The sequence below is a fragment of the Mytilus edulis genome, chromosome 3 (genome assembly GCF_963676685.1).
Source record: "Mytilus edulis chromosome 3, xbMytEdul2.2, whole genome shotgun sequence".
Lineage (NCBI taxonomy): Eukaryota > Metazoa > Mollusca > Bivalvia > Mytilida > Mytilidae > Mytilus > Mytilus edulis.
The window spans coordinates 56,168,111-56,183,794 of NC_092346.1; the positions used below are offsets into that span (position 1 = coordinate 56,168,111).

The window sequence follows — 15,684 nt, forward strand, 5'->3', positions numbered from 1 at the left end:
TGGGGCATCTAGTTTAGAAATTGTGTGGCGTGACCCCGCCAACCAACCAAGATGGCCGCCACGGCTAAAAATAGAACATAGGGGTAAAATGCAGTTTTTGGCTTATAACTCAAAAACCAAAGCATTTAGAGCAAATCTGACATGGGGTAAAAATGTTCATCAGGTCAAGATCTATCTGCCCTGAAATTTTCAGATGAATCAGACAACCAGTTGTTGGGTTGCTGCCCCTAAATTGGTAATTTTAAGGAAATTTTGCTGTTTTTGGTTATTATCTTGAATATTATTATAGATAGAGATAAACTGTAAACAGCAATAATGTTCAGCAAAGTAAGATTTACAAATAGGTTAACATGACGGAAATGGTCAAATGACCCCTTTAAGAGTTATTGCCCTTTATAGTCAATTTTTAACCATTTTTTGTAGATCTTAGTTATCTTTTACAAAAATCTTTTCCTCTGAAACTGCTGGGCCAAATTAATCCAAACTTGGACATAATCATCATTGGGGTATCTAGTTTAGAAATTGTGTGGCGTGACCCCGCCAACCAACCAAGATGGACGCCACGGCTAAAAATAGAACATAGGGGTAAAATGCAGTTTTTGGCTTATAACTCAAAAACCAAAGCATTTAGAGCAAATCTGACATGGGGTTAAAATGTTCATCAGGTCAAGATCTATCTGCCCTGAATTTTTCAGGTGAATCAGACAACCAGTTGTTGGGTTGCTGCCCCTAAATTGGTAATTTTAAGGAAATTTTGCTGTTTTTGGTTATTATCTTGAATATTATTATAGATAGAGATAAACTGTAAACAGCAATAATGTTCAGCAAAGTAAGATTTACAAATAGGTTAACATGACGGAAATGGTCAAATGACCCCTTTAAGAGTTATTGCCCTTTATAGTCAATTTTTAACCATTTTTTGTAGATCTTAGTTATCTTTTACAAAAATCTTTTCCTCTGAAACTGCTGGGCCAAATTAATCCAAACTTGGACATAATCATCATTGGGGTATCTAGTTTAGAAATTGTGTGGCGTGACCCCGCCAACCAACCAAGATGGACGCCACGGCTAAAAATAGAACATAGGGGTAAAATGCAGTTTTTGGCTTATAACTCAAAAACCAAAGCATTTAGAGCAAATCTGACATGGGGTTAAAATGTTCATCAGGTCAAGATCTATCTGCCCTGAATTTTTCAGGTGAATCGGACAACCTGTTGTTGGGTTGCTGCCCCTAAATTGGTAATTTTAAGGAAATTTTCCCGTTTTTGGTTATTATCTTGAATATTATTATAGATAGAGATAAACTGTAAACAGCAATAATGTTCAGCAAAGTAAGATTTACAAATAAGTTAACATGACCGAAATGGTCAGTTGACCCCTTTAGGAGTTATTTCCTTTTATAGTCAATTTTTAACAATTTTTTGTAAATCTTAGTTATCTTTTACAAAAATCTTCTCCTCTGATAATACGTGGCCAAATTAAACCAAACTTGGCCACAATCATCATTTGGGTATTTAGTTTTAAAAATGTGTGGCGTGACCCGGTCAACTTACCATGATGGCCGCCATGGCTAAAAGTAGAACATAGGGGTAAAATTCAGTTTTTGGCTTATAACTAAAAAACCAAAGCATTTAGAGCAAATATGGGGTAAATGTTCATCAGGTCCAGATCTATCTGCCCTGAATTTTTCAGGTGAATCGGACAACCTGTTGTTGGGTTTTACAAAAATCTTCTCTGAAACTACTAAGCCAAGTTAATTATAGATAGAGATAATTGTAAGCAGTTAGAATGTTCAGTAAAGTAAGATGAACAAACACATCACCATCACCAAAACACAATTTTGTCATGAATCCATCTACGTCCTTTGTTTAATATTCACAAAAACCAAGGTGAGCGACACAGGCTCTTTAGAGCCTCTAGTTTTTCAACCACTCCCATGTTTTACTAATTAGAATATTTAAATATTTTTTAATTTTATTTTTACAGACGTGGTAATCCTTTACATCTGTGTCCAGACAGCTATAAAAACCTTCAGAAATTGTGGTTTAATCACAGTTTACCAGAGACTATATCTCACAGCCTGGAGACAAATACAAACCTATTAACTTTTGATTGGCAACATCTTTGATGAAATATAAATTAGTTGGAATGTTACTTCTTATTACACCTTATTTTATTTTTATAACATGTACAACTGGGATTTCTTGAAAACGGATCAAAACCGTCATGACATAATATAGATTATAAATCACAAGCATATCATCTTTGTATATGTTGGTTTGTATGCATGCTTCCTGGTGAGCTTTGTGATATCTGGACTTTATTAAGCATATGATTTTAATTATTAAGATTAATAATTAAGTCTTTCAATATTGTAAATAGACAGGTAATACTATAAAAGACATTCATTAGATAGAATTAGAAGCCTTGAATTAACCCTATGGAGTTTTAGCTGATGTATATATAATTATCTTCACTGTATTTATTCCATATTTTGTTTGGTAGTAATTTGTTTTTTGTACAAATAGGTGATAATAACCTTAATTAGAAGCAGGTGTCTCCTGTGATATGGACAAATAACAAATTTCTGCTTTTACGAAACCATTATTATATTCAAATATGATGTGGCTCAATTCACTGGTGAAAATGTGTTTTATGCACATTAGTAGAGAATCTCAGACTTTCACATGCTTGAGGTGTGAACTGTGAAATCTTATGAGATGATTTCAAATAACTAAGAGTTTTTTTACCATTATGTTTAATTACAACACATAGCTTGTGAAATAAGAAGAAACAAATACAATTGCCATACCAAGGCTGTCAATGAAAACCCAATCTCAGTTTGTTGTGAACTGATTAACAATGGTAACTGTTGTGCTGAACGGATGAATCATTACTGTACACACTTGTTCTTGTTATTCTCAGGTATTTGCATTGCATTGCATTATGGTATATAAAGTACCAGTTTTTTTATTTGCTTGAATTTGAGGGATTGTTGGTGATATCTTTTAAATTGTTTTCATTTTCAAGTCATATTTATTCATTTTGAAAATATCTGAAGTGTTGTGTGTTTACTTTTCTAAGGATTTCTTTGCATTTCCCTAGACTGGATTTCTCAATCATCAATAAGGTACATATATTGAGTTTTAAAAATATGTCTGATGGCCCCCACCTGCTGACTAACATGGCTGACATGACTAAAAATACAACACATGGGTTAAAATGTATTTTTTTGTCTGCTATATAGACAAAGAAAATCTGAAAAGGACAGAATTATTCAAAATGATGAGATACACCCAATTACTACATCAAAACTGTCGGACGAATTCTTGTAAGAGTTATTGCCCTTAACAATGAAGTTTTACCATAAAAGTATTTTATTTTTAATGATATCTTAAAAATAAGAATAGACAAAAACATAAATAGCAAAAATGATCTGCAAGATGACATCTACAAATAAGTCAACATGACAGGAGTCATTTGGTGATTCCTTATTTAAGTTATTGCCCTTTAATGATGATTTTTCCCAATTTTTTTTTCTTATTATCTTGAAAACTATAAAAGAAAGATAGAAACTTAGAATAGCAAAAATGATCAGCAAGACAAAATTTACAAATAAGCCATGGCTGAAATCTTCAGTCAACTCATAATTTGAGTTATTGCCCTTGAATTTTTAAAATGTCACTATAAAATTAGCAACAACAAAAAATGCAGTTAGGTCCAAGAAATATCAAGTATAGTATTATTGTTATCATTTATATTGTTGAACTTGTATCATCCCTTCTATTTCATAGCTGATAATGTTAGTGTGTGGAGTTAATTTTCAGTGTCAGAAATAAAGATGGGTGAAATAGTGTACAGTTCTTTCAAGAAACCTAACACATGCTTTATGCAAACCAATTATAAATTTTCCTATCACTGCTTTCCAAAGGTAAATGTTCTACTGATATGATATGCTAAAACTATAATTGTCAGTAGATATTTAATTTTATAATATAAATCCATTACTTGTTTGAAAAGGAAAGTTTATGTTATTATAGCCAGTGCTGTCTTTTATTGTTTTTGTTATTCATTATTATTTATATTGTTGTTTGAAATGAATTCTGTACAAACTTGTGTGTATTAATCTGTCTTGTCATCAATAAAAGAATGTGTAATATTTAGATTTTGTTTTCGTCATGATGATGCCTGAAAGTCCCTAAATGAAATGTGTACATGTATGTTGTACTTATTTCATCTGACCTCTCTAAATGAAATGTGTACATGTATGTCGTGCTTATTTCATCTGACCTCTCTATAAATGAAATTCACAAGAATAAGGTACATATAAAGCCCAACAGAAAAATAAATCGAGTATGGCACTTAATGAATTAATATGCCTGGCAACATTGTAAACTTATGAGGACAAGGCCAAGCTGAAGTGGAAGTTGTCTATATCACAAATCCTGTCTACTCTGTCTTTGAGTTCAATGTCTATTTCTGATTGTTTACTAGATGACACTTTTAATTGTTCACACAACAATTGCAATGTCAATAGCTTAATTATCAAAGGTCAACTCTTTGTTCAGTGTAATAAACAACTTTCCAGTTCGATGCATTTCCATCAACAACTTTGGTTTTAGTGAAGGTCACTCGTGCGTTTAGGTGTGTCGTGACTTCCATTTCAATGTTGAGCGAGTGGTTGAAAAACTATAAAGCTTTATTACAAGAATTATTTTGCAAATTAAATTCTCATAATTGACAATCTGCACCACTGTCATTAGGGAATTTTGATTAAGTACCTACTAAACAAACTTTATTCCTAGTTAATCCTGAACAAGGACGATCACTAAGACGCTTGAACGTTTATAGTGCAGGGATACAGGCAAGCCCCTCTATCTGGTTAATGATGTCACAAAGGCGCGTATAATTGAAGAGTTTTTTTCTGGTGATGGATGAACTCAAAAGAGGTCTATTGTTTCAGACCTCGAGTTCATTGTTCTGAATGTGAATTTTTTAATAAATCTATTAAGATTTCTAACCGGATTTTTGTGACAAAAATGTCGGTTATTCATTTGGGGATGTCAGGCGGGCAGCAGCCAAATGTTGTCTGTGCATTTACGCATGAACCATTCAACCAAAGCTTTTAAAATTCAAATATGTTGTTATTGACAACAAAATGGAGGTCAATTTCAATAATGACGATTTTGACTTTTACCATTCAGGAGTTATTGTTCTTGAAAGATTGAAAAATGGTGTTTCCAGTTGTGTCCCTGAATTTACTCATGAACCGTTCAACCAAAGCTTTTCAAATTTAAATATGTTGTTACTGATGACAAAATTGAGGTCAAGTTCAATAATGGCGATTTTCACTTTTTCTGTTCAGGAGTTATGGTTCTTAAAAGATTGAAAAAATTGTGTTTCTAGTCATGTTGTTGCATTTACTCATTAACCATTCAAGCAAAGCTTTTCAAATTTTAATATGTTGTTACTGATGACAAAATGGAGGTCAAATTTGATCATCTAATTCGATTGTTTAGCTAATGAGTCATAACAATTTAGAAACAAAATAATTTACTTTCCAACAAATGTTTTATTGAGTGAATACACATATATACAACAATGTATAATTACTAGAAGTTCCTAAGATCTTTAATTGCTCAAAAATAAATCTTGAAATGCTGATAATTTTAGTTTTTTTACTTATCTGTTGTAGTTTTCCAAATGATAGCAATAAAATGCTCCTTGCAGGGCAGCAGGTTGATAAGACCACAAAGGTCAAACCCTGAACAGTTGGGAGAAGTATGGAGACTATATTCAAGCTTCATACAGCTCTGAATTAGGATTGTGATGAAACATTTGACACAGCATAGGTTTCTGGCACAGAATGCATGTGGTTAAAAAAATGATGTTTTTTTTAAATTGGGACCTATTGTGTTTCAATATCCCATATCAAAAGCAGTTTTTAGCATATCCAAGTGCACTGTTGTTCAATCTATTCAAACTTTTTGCAATTCTGTTGCCCCATTGAAAAAATACAATAGCTATTGTTCTCTGTGCAGTTTATTCACTTTTAAATTTCTTCAAAGAGAAATCTATCCCTCTTTGATTAATTAACCTATGGTCGCCAAAACCCTAAAAATTAATCCCAACCTTCCTTATTTTGGATATGGAACCTTATGGTAAAATTCAATAGAGATACATAGACTTATAACTGTACTCAAGTTATTGTCTTTAAACATGTTTAACATAGCCACATTCCTTGGAGCCTGTAGTTCAGTGGTTGTCATTGGTTTATGTTTGTATGAGTCATATTTGTTTTTCATTAATTGTTTTGTTATAAATTAGGCTGTTAGTTTTATCAATTGAATCATTTCATATTTTTAATGTCAAAGCATTTTATAGACAGCATAAACAGTATGGTTTTTTTTTCTCATTGTTGAAGGCCAAACAGTAATATTGCCTCGCAGTTCTTACATCCACTTCATTAAAACTGAGGTGGATGTTGTCTCATTGGCAATCATACCACATCTCCATGTTTTCATATTTAAATGCAATAGAAGGAGGCATCCACTTATTTTGGTCGAAAGTATTTTTCAGTTGATCTTGTATTAAAGCTGATAATTTTTCCTGCTTATAGTTTCCACTTATCTATTTTATTTTTTAAGATAAAAGGCAAAGACTCAAAAACTATTCAACATTGAGAATTGAATGGCAAGAATTAGGCTTACAAGGAGTCATGTAATGGTTTTGGTGATATTATTTGCATTTTGTAAATTTTGTGTAATATACTGGAATCCTGAAACTGACCTTTAATATTAATTTAAATTTATTTGTTCTTAGTGTTGATGTATTAACACTCAAAATCTGAAGATATGATCAAATGTTGATAAATGTCAGCATAATGTGCTAATTATTTTCAACAATACATAACCAAAGAAAAAGAAAAACATTCTCAGCTTCTAAAATCTTATGTAGGTTTACAAGTGTTAAAAAATGTAACACCAGACATGCCAGACATCATTCTCTTGATAAAAACTTTTTAATGAAAATAAAACAGAATACATTTCTTGTTCTTTATAAACCCGAATACATTGGAAAAACTGAGACTAGAACAAGAAAGACTAATTTCAAACTCGATTACTTCAATGGAAATTTTAGAAAAAATATTTTTGTCCCTGAGCAGAAGATGCAGTCTTTTTTACACTTATTTCATCTCCATATTTCCCTGCACCATCCAGCAATTAAAATACTTCAAGTAGCTAAAGTTGGTTTTATATCTGTATATAAATCTATAAAGGTACATGTATCTTTAAACTTCTTAGTGTCCAAGAGTACTAAAGTCTAAATTAGATTACTGCTTTCCGAGATATTTTTTATCCATGCCTGCTTTTTCTTTACTAGCTGTGTATGTACACTATTTCTTTATATCCTTGTTATATTGTGTGGTATCAAACAACAGTAGAGCAAAATTCAAGCTTTATTTTTGCTGTTTTCAAGAATATTTCCACTATAACTGTTTGTTGACATCTACTGTGCCTTTTAATAATTTCCAATTTTTTAAGTGGAAGTTAAATTCTAATGCATACTTATTTACTAGTTTATTCTTTGTTTCAAGTTTCTCATTTGCAACTTCAGCAAAATCATGATCATAGTTAAAACTTTTCAGAGATGTTTTTAAATGATTCTTCATTTGTTTATATCGGATGTTAAGCAGCTATGATATTAATAAAACTTAAGGTCAACTTTCTGCTTTCAATGATGTTTCAATTCTTATTAGCTCAAATGGTTCTTATTTCCTTGCTTCACATTAAGTCACTCCATCAGAATTAACAGAGGTTTCACATTTTGCATTTTGAGACTTATATGCATGTGCACCCATCTTGTTTTTCCCCATGTCAGCTCAAATACAGATGAACCAAAGTTCTGTTTAGCTTCCTGCATTCAGAGATATGTTCCTATAAACTTATTGATTATTTCCTAACTGTATCCAATAATTGTAGAGGAGCTAGAATTCTACTTTGATTATTTCCTAACTGTATCCAATAATTGTAGAGGAGCTAGAATTCTACTTTGATTAGTTTCTGAAATGTATCCTTCTATAATCATCTCATCTAGAATCATATGAACTTTGTCCATATTTAATATAATCTGTTTATAAACGTTAAGGATTATAAATAATATTACCACTGGTTGCCATTTTCAAGCTAATTTATCATTAGCATAAATTTCTTTTCTCATAACAGAACACCCATAATCTTCTTATAGTAATTTTAACTAGCAATTTGTTCAAAAATAGATGAGTTAAGATGGTATTTTTGTTGTGGGCTTAAATGGTTAAAGGAGACTGTTTTATCTCTTATATTGTGCACGGTGCAACCTTAACATTTTTTGTTTAAATTGTCCTTAGCAATATTGTTGTTGTAAGATGATGTCAAGTAAAATTTGACACCACTGAGGTGACATATATGATCTTGTTTTTTAATCTAAAGCTTAAGTATTATCTTTTGTAAGATCTATAATTTAAAAGTAAAAAACTTTATTTTATTATTTGTATTTTCGGTCAATTTTGGTTGATTTTTAAAAAAAATTTAATTGTTTTGGCGTAATTAACCTTGGCCACCATCCACGATTCAAAACGTTTTTATATTGATGAATTATATATTGAAATTGGAATCTTTTGGTTACAAAACATTTTGGATTGTATGTTGCATTCAAGTTTTTCCTACACCTTTTAGGTCTGAAAATTGCAAAAAATCATCATATTTTGACAAATTGTCCAAAATGGGCCTAATTAGGAGAATATTATGTCCTTCTATTAAAAGAACTGATTTATTCAGCATTAAGGCTTTTGAAATAGACCCATTTATGAACCAAATTGTAAACTTTTTAGTGTTTTATGATAAAGTTGATAATTTAGGCCATTTTGGGTCATAAGTGAACCTTGTCCTTTGAACCCCTGAGTGTAGACTAACTGTCTTATTCAGTAAACTTCTATCATACAAGTCTGTCAAAGGATACATCAGCTTCTGACTGAAATTACAAAGTAATCATCAAGTTAATTATATACATGTATCTATGATTTAAAGATAAATAATTAAAGAACCTTAGTGAGCACGCTCACATACCCCACGTCCCCATATTGTCATTGGAGAAATTAAATAAGTTTAAGGAAAAATAATTGTATAAGAAAAAATACTGAATAATAATTTCCTGTCAATATACACATCTACATAGTATGTCCTTAATTATTATCTACAAAATTTCATGAAATTCTATTGTGTGTTTTCAGAGGGGTTGAGATGACAAACTGTTGCAGAAGTACATTGAAGCAAATAAGTTCAAAGGGGCATAACTCCTAGAAAAAAATTGAATCGTAATTTCCTGTTGATATGCACATCTACGTAGTATGTCCTTATTATCTACAAAGTTTCATGAAATTCTGTTGTGTGGTTTCAGAGGAGTTGAGATGACAAACTGTTGAAGTAGTACCTTAAAGCAAATTAAGTTCAAAGAGGTGTAACTCCTAGAAAAAAAATTGAATCGTGATTTCCTGTCGATATGTACATCTACGTAGTATGTCCTTATTATCTACAAAGTTTCATGAAATTCTGTTATGTAGTTTCAATGGAGTTGCGATGACAAACTGTTGAAGTAGTACCTTAAAGCAAATAAGTTCAAAGAGGTGTAACTCCTAGAAAAAAAATTGAATCGTGATTTCCTGTCGATATGCACATCTACATAGTATGTACTTATTATCTGAAAAGGTTTCATGAAACTCTGTTGTGTGGTTTCAGAGGAGTTGCGATGACAAACTGTTGCAGTAGTACATTAAAGTAAATAAGTTCAAAGGGGCGTAACTCCTAGAAAAAAAATTGAATTGCAATTTCCCGTCAATATGCACAACTACATAGTATGTCCTTATTATCTGAAAAAGTTTCGTGAAATTCTGTTGTGTGGTTTCAGAGGAGTTGCGATGACAAACTGTTGCAGTAGTACATTAAAGCAAATAAGTTCAAAGGGGCGTAACTCCTAGAAAAAAAATTGAATCGCAATTTCCCGTCGATATGCACAACTACATAGTATGTCCTTATTATCTGAAAAGGTTTTGTGAAATTCTGTTGTGTGGTTTGAGAGGAGTTGCGATGACAAACTGTTACAGTAGTACATTAAAGTAAATAAGTTCAAAGGGGCGTAACTCCTAGAAAAAAAATTGAATCGCAATTTCCCGTCGATATGCACAACTACATAGTATGTCCTTATTATCTGAAAAGGTTTCGTGAAATTCTGTTGTGTGGTTTGAGAGGAGTTGCGATGACAAACTGTTGCAGTAGTACATTAAAGTAAATAAGTTCAAAGGGGCGTAACTCCTAGAAAAAAAATTGAATCGCAATTTCCCGTCGATATGCACAACTACATAGTATGTCCTTATTATCTGAAAAGGTTTCGTGAAATTCTGTTGTGTGGTTTCAGAGGAGTTGCGATGACAAACTGTTGCAGTAGTACATTAAAGTAAATAAGTTCAAAGGGGTGTAACTCCTAGAAAAAAAATTGAATCGCAATTTCCCGTCGATATGCACAACTACATAGTATGTCCTTATTATCTGAAAAGGTTTCGTGAAATTCTGTTGTGTGGTTTGAGAGGAGTTGCGATGACAAGAAACAGGACTGACGGACGGACTGACGGACGGACGGACGGGTCAAAAACATTATACCCTGCGCAACTTCGTTGCGTGGGGTATAAATATATTATATAAGAAAAAGTCTTACATTGGCATTCCTTCCACATCTTATTATTTCTATTTCTTATTATTCGCAAATATCAACATCTTTGAACAAGACACAAGACATCTTTACCAAAATTTTTGTGGTAATAAGTTTTGCCCACATCCAAATATTTAAAAAGAAGATATTTAAATGAGGCTTTTGGCAATATTTGCTGATTGAAATATTAATGCAGGATCTTTGAAGGCCTAAGGCAAATATTAAGAAAAAGTTCAAATGTATCATTAGAGACAAATTTATATCTTGAGATCATCTAATGGATGTAATTTCTTATATACTGATATAATGAGATTCTTGAATACATGACCTTAAAAACTTGCTAATTCAAGCAAAACTTTGTCTTTAATATATCTTCCATTCATATTGAGTTATAAACACTTTCATAATGGTAATGTCTCTATTTTTATGAAATCATTTTTAGAAATGTTAATTTTTTCTGTGTACAATGCAACTTACCACTTTATTTAAATACTTCATCAATGTTTCCACCAAATTGTGTAGTAATTCAAGGACTGCCAGTTCATTCTACAGCATAATGTATAATTGTTATATTGCAATGAACAAAAATTTAAAATGAACCAAAATTATTCATTAAAAATAATACAATGTAACAAAAAAACTAGGAATTAAATAACCTAATATGATAATATAACATTCATGACAAAAGCTATCTTCAATTAAAATATAACTTAAGCATTTCACATTATCAAAAAATGTACAAACGTTTAGTAATAACAATGTCATCATGCAAATAATCTAAAAGGTAATTACCAACTATAATCTAATTTCCATAACAGATTTCAATTCTAAAGAACAATTCTAACAGTTACGTTACCTCATCTTCTGTAATTCCTGCAGCAAAAACCAAGTTACCATAGTGACGGTATACTAAAGTGTAATCTTTATAATCTAGTATTCCTTCCTGGAAATGGATATTTTGATGTTTAAGTGTATTAATATCTTGCCTTTTTGTATTTCCTTTTCATCATTATTACAGAAATAATTCATTTTGAAAATGGCTCCTAGATTTCTTATGTCTCAAAAAATCCTTTTGATGTCATATCCTTTTATTTACTTTTTTAAGATACACATTTTTTATTGTCCTTGAAAAAGTACATTGAGTAAATGTAGTCTGATGCCTGTAAAACATCCAGTATCCTTTTTGGGTTTTTATAAATTTACTGAAATAAAGATTTAGCTTAAGGGGGCACTAGCTGTCAAATTCATGGTCACCGATTTGAGTCAAATTCTCATATTTGATTTATAACAATGTAAAACATTTATACAAACTATCAAAAGTCTAAAATAAACAGTTTTCAGAGCATGTGGTAGATAATATATAGGTTCGTTTCGTGTGTATTTTAGTCCAGACGCCATCTAATTAAATATCGATTTGACCTCAGATGAACATACAAGCGATGTAAACATAAATAAAGATATGAATAGATTAAACCAGTACGTGCAATTAGATTTTTATAGGTCTGTTTGATTTGATTTTATAGAATAAAAATTGATGTTTCTCATTGTTTTTAATCGTATGAGAATGATTTTATGTAATCAAATGATTAACCGTAGTTTCACTTTCATTGTTGACATTCTTTTTCTTTAAATAACAAGTACACGTACAATGCATGCATCTAGCTAGGGGTTAAATTGAAGTTCACATGAATAAGGATTTAAAGAGGTCAAATCATTCACTTGCAAGTGAATAACTAATTATCAATGTTTCTTAGCGTAATTTGACAAAATGGAACCTTTTTGGCTGCAAAAAGCAAATTGTTATTTCACTATTTCACTTTTATTATTGATTGAACAGAAAAAAATCAAACTTTAGATTTTTTATATATCTCGTAGCTAGTGTCCCTTTAACCAAACTATGTACACATTACTTCAATTGAAACCTGGTTCAACACAAAACAATCAAGATTTTTTTCTATTAAAACAAGCATTGTGACTAATTTATTTTCCATAAATATCAGCAAGATGTGTTAACAAGATCAAACATTTTTTTATGGGAGACAGTGTTTATTTAAACAAGGACTCAAATGCAGACATAATGATTTACTTTTATAAATTGTTATTTGGATGGAGAGTTGTCTCATTGGCACTCATACCACATCTTTCTTTATCTATTTAAACTTGTATATACATGTGATATAGCATTCATTTTGAAACTTTATTAATGTATTGAAGCAAAACGGTACTGTACCTGTTTTGAATGCGCTAAGCAAACATTAGAAACCTCTTTTTGAACTGTTATTCTTTGGGATTCTAGAGGATTGTCATAAAATCTAACAATTCTTGGTTTTCCAATTTTGTTGAAAAGGAAAATGAACTTTATCATAATTGCACCTAAAAATAATAAAACTAAATTAAAATTTCACCATAATTATTTAGAAATAAACTTTATACTTAACATTTTTAGAAATGTTTTATGTATACAACAGACAGACAACTAAAACATACTCTTAAGTGAAGGCGTAAGCGCTAAAAGAAGGGTTTTCAGACATCAAGGGAACAACCAAAAACCATTTTTTAAAGGCATACAGACAGACAACAACATATCAAAAAGAAAATTCATGTATAAAAGTATAACAAAAATAACAAACTTCAAAGGTAAATTCTAAACGTTAAAGTCAATAAAGAGTGACAAGATCAGACATTATCAATAGCTCCATAAATTTGTTTTCTGGATGGTTTTTTTTTGCCCATTCTCACGCTCACATTTAAGGCTAAGATGGCATATCTTTAGAATCAATGCATTCTTGGTTAACTTAATACTGTTTTATAAAGCATACATCAGTTTGTTGTCATTTGCTATCAATGTCATAAACAATTAAAATTTAGCTAATGATGTGAGATTATCATTTTGGGATAGAAATAATGATATAACCCACTCCTTTAGATCATGAAAAGTTAAATTTCTTACCTATTAAAATAATATTTCATGTCTTTAGATTATTTATTAATAAAGTTGAGAAACCAGGATTGTGTATCAAAGAGACAACAACCCGACCAAAGAGCAGAAAAAAACCACAAGGCCACCAATGGGTCTTTATCGCAGCAAGAAAATCCTGCACCTGCAGGCAGGCTTCAGCTGGCTCCTAAACAAATATGTGTACTGTCATTCACAAAATAACTTTTTTCTAATCAAGTAACTTTGAAATTAACAGTGATTTTCCTCTTATTATCTGTGACCATATTTATAGAATGAAAATCAAACTTTATTAATTTTGTACATTTCAAGTGCTTTACTGGATTTATCTTTATCAGGGACACTCATACCCGAAATTGTGAATACCAAGGATGTACCTTATCATGTAAAGAGCTGTATGACTTAAAAGGACTACATGTATTATAAACAATATATCCAGTCATCTAAGGTCAACTTTGCATGAGGTAGTTGTAATTTGATTCCAATTATGATTGCAATTGCTTTAGTTATATTTGATTGAGCCTCCTCAAAACACTTTTCACAAATGCATATGCCTATTTAAACAATTTTGACCTTGACCTTAGACACAGCAACATAAAAAATAATAAATTTAATATCTTCCTCTCATGATATGTGCCCATTATATGTGCAAGTAAGGTTGCAATTCCATGTGTAGTATTTGATTAAGGATGAGGAAACCACTTGTCAGCAGAAATCTGTCTATTAATTTGTAGTAAACAAGACCTTGACCTTTGACCTGATGACCTTCAAATCAATAGGAATCTTTCTCTCTTACAAAATATATATGACAGTATATCCAAGCATGAATGAAATCAGAAATTAAGAATAAGAGTTAAAAACTGAACCCATATGACTGAAAATATGACTACAGGAATCTATAATTCACATTTGTCAATTCCTATCCATATCCTATATCACAATGGTTATTATATAGTCACATTTTAAAAGAGTATTGTTTAATGACATCTTTTCCAAACATTCCAGCGCGACTAATTAAAGCCTTTAAAAAGAACTTAAAAATTGTCACTTTATGATTCCCCCCCAATTAGTTTTAAAAGGGAGATGTGATCTATACCAAGGATTTGTATAGATAAGATAACTTTATTAGCACTAAAGCATTGACAATAAATGGTTATGTATAGTAAGATCTTTAAATCCTTGTCTGCATCAAGTGATTCCATCATCATGCATAATATAGCTAAATTCTTGAAATAAGAAGCCTTTTGCACTCTTTCATTCTTTTTTCAAGTTTATACTATTGTTTCATTTATGTAACTTATGATAAGTAACAATATTTACAAATTTTTATGTCTCTGTATAATATTTTCATTCATGAATCATTGATAATTATTGTACACTATTTACCAATTTTGATGTCTGTATAATATTTTCATTCATGAATCATTTGATAATTATTGATTTTATAACTTATACTCTGGCCCCTGCTGTTCAGGGTTGATTAAATACAAAAAAATCTAATTTTGTATCTTATTTCACAGCATACGTGTGTATTCAATAACAAGAGGCTGTCACAACGACAGCAAACCGGATTTATTAATATTTATTTGTGTCCTGGCAATATCACAAGAACCATTACTGATGAGTGGTGAAAGTGAAAATCGTCAATATCAAATTTGACCTCCATTTTGTCATCAGTATCAACATATTAAAATTTGAAAAGCTTAGATTGAATGGTTCATGAGTAAATGCAACAACGTGAATGGAAACGCCATTTTACAATCTTTCAAGAACCATAACGCCTGAACGGTAAAAGTCAGAATCGTCATTATTGAACTTGACCTCTATTTTGTCATCAGTAACAACATATAAAAATTTCAAAAGCTTTGGTTGAATGGTTCATGAGAAAATGCACGGACACAACTGGAAACACCATTTTTCAATCTTTCAAGAACCATAACTCCTGAACGGTAAAGGTCAAAATCGTCATTATTTAACTTGACTTC

At 31.0% G+C, this 15,684-nt stretch overlaps 2 protein-coding genes across 3 annotated transcripts in view; one reads left to right on the forward strand and one right to left on the reverse strand.

The window, feature by feature from the left end:
* Positions 1 to 4,163, forward strand: part of LOC139514365 (E3 ubiquitin-protein ligase UBR2-like) — a 61,347-nt gene extending 57,184 nt beyond the window's left edge. For both annotated transcript variants that reach the window (XM_071303486.1, XM_071303485.1), the window contains exon 47: positions 1,987 to 4,163. In XM_071303486.1, the coding sequence (XP_071159587.1) occupies positions 1,987 to 2,128 (142 nt within the window). In that variant the 3' untranslated portion in view covers positions 2,129 to 4,163. The remainder of the gene's footprint in view (positions 1 to 1,986) is intronic.
* A 2,839-nt stretch (positions 4,164 to 7,002) lies between these two features.
* Positions 7,003 to 15,238, reverse strand: LOC139514369 (AP-4 complex subunit sigma-1-like). The gene is made up of 6 exons (XM_071303499.1): positions 15,225 to 15,238; positions 12,974 to 13,116; positions 11,600 to 11,686; positions 11,221 to 11,289; positions 9,001 to 9,012; positions 7,003 to 8,130 (listed from the first exon to the last, which is right to left on the reverse strand). Exons 2-6 carry the CDS (start codon positions 13,106 to 13,108, stop codon positions 8,005 to 8,007), a joined length of 429 nt encoding a protein of 142 aa, XP_071159600.1. The 5' UTR covers positions 13,109 to 13,116; positions 15,225 to 15,238; the 3' UTR covers positions 7,003 to 8,004.
* Between the last annotated feature and the right edge of the window lie 446 nt (positions 15,239 to 15,684).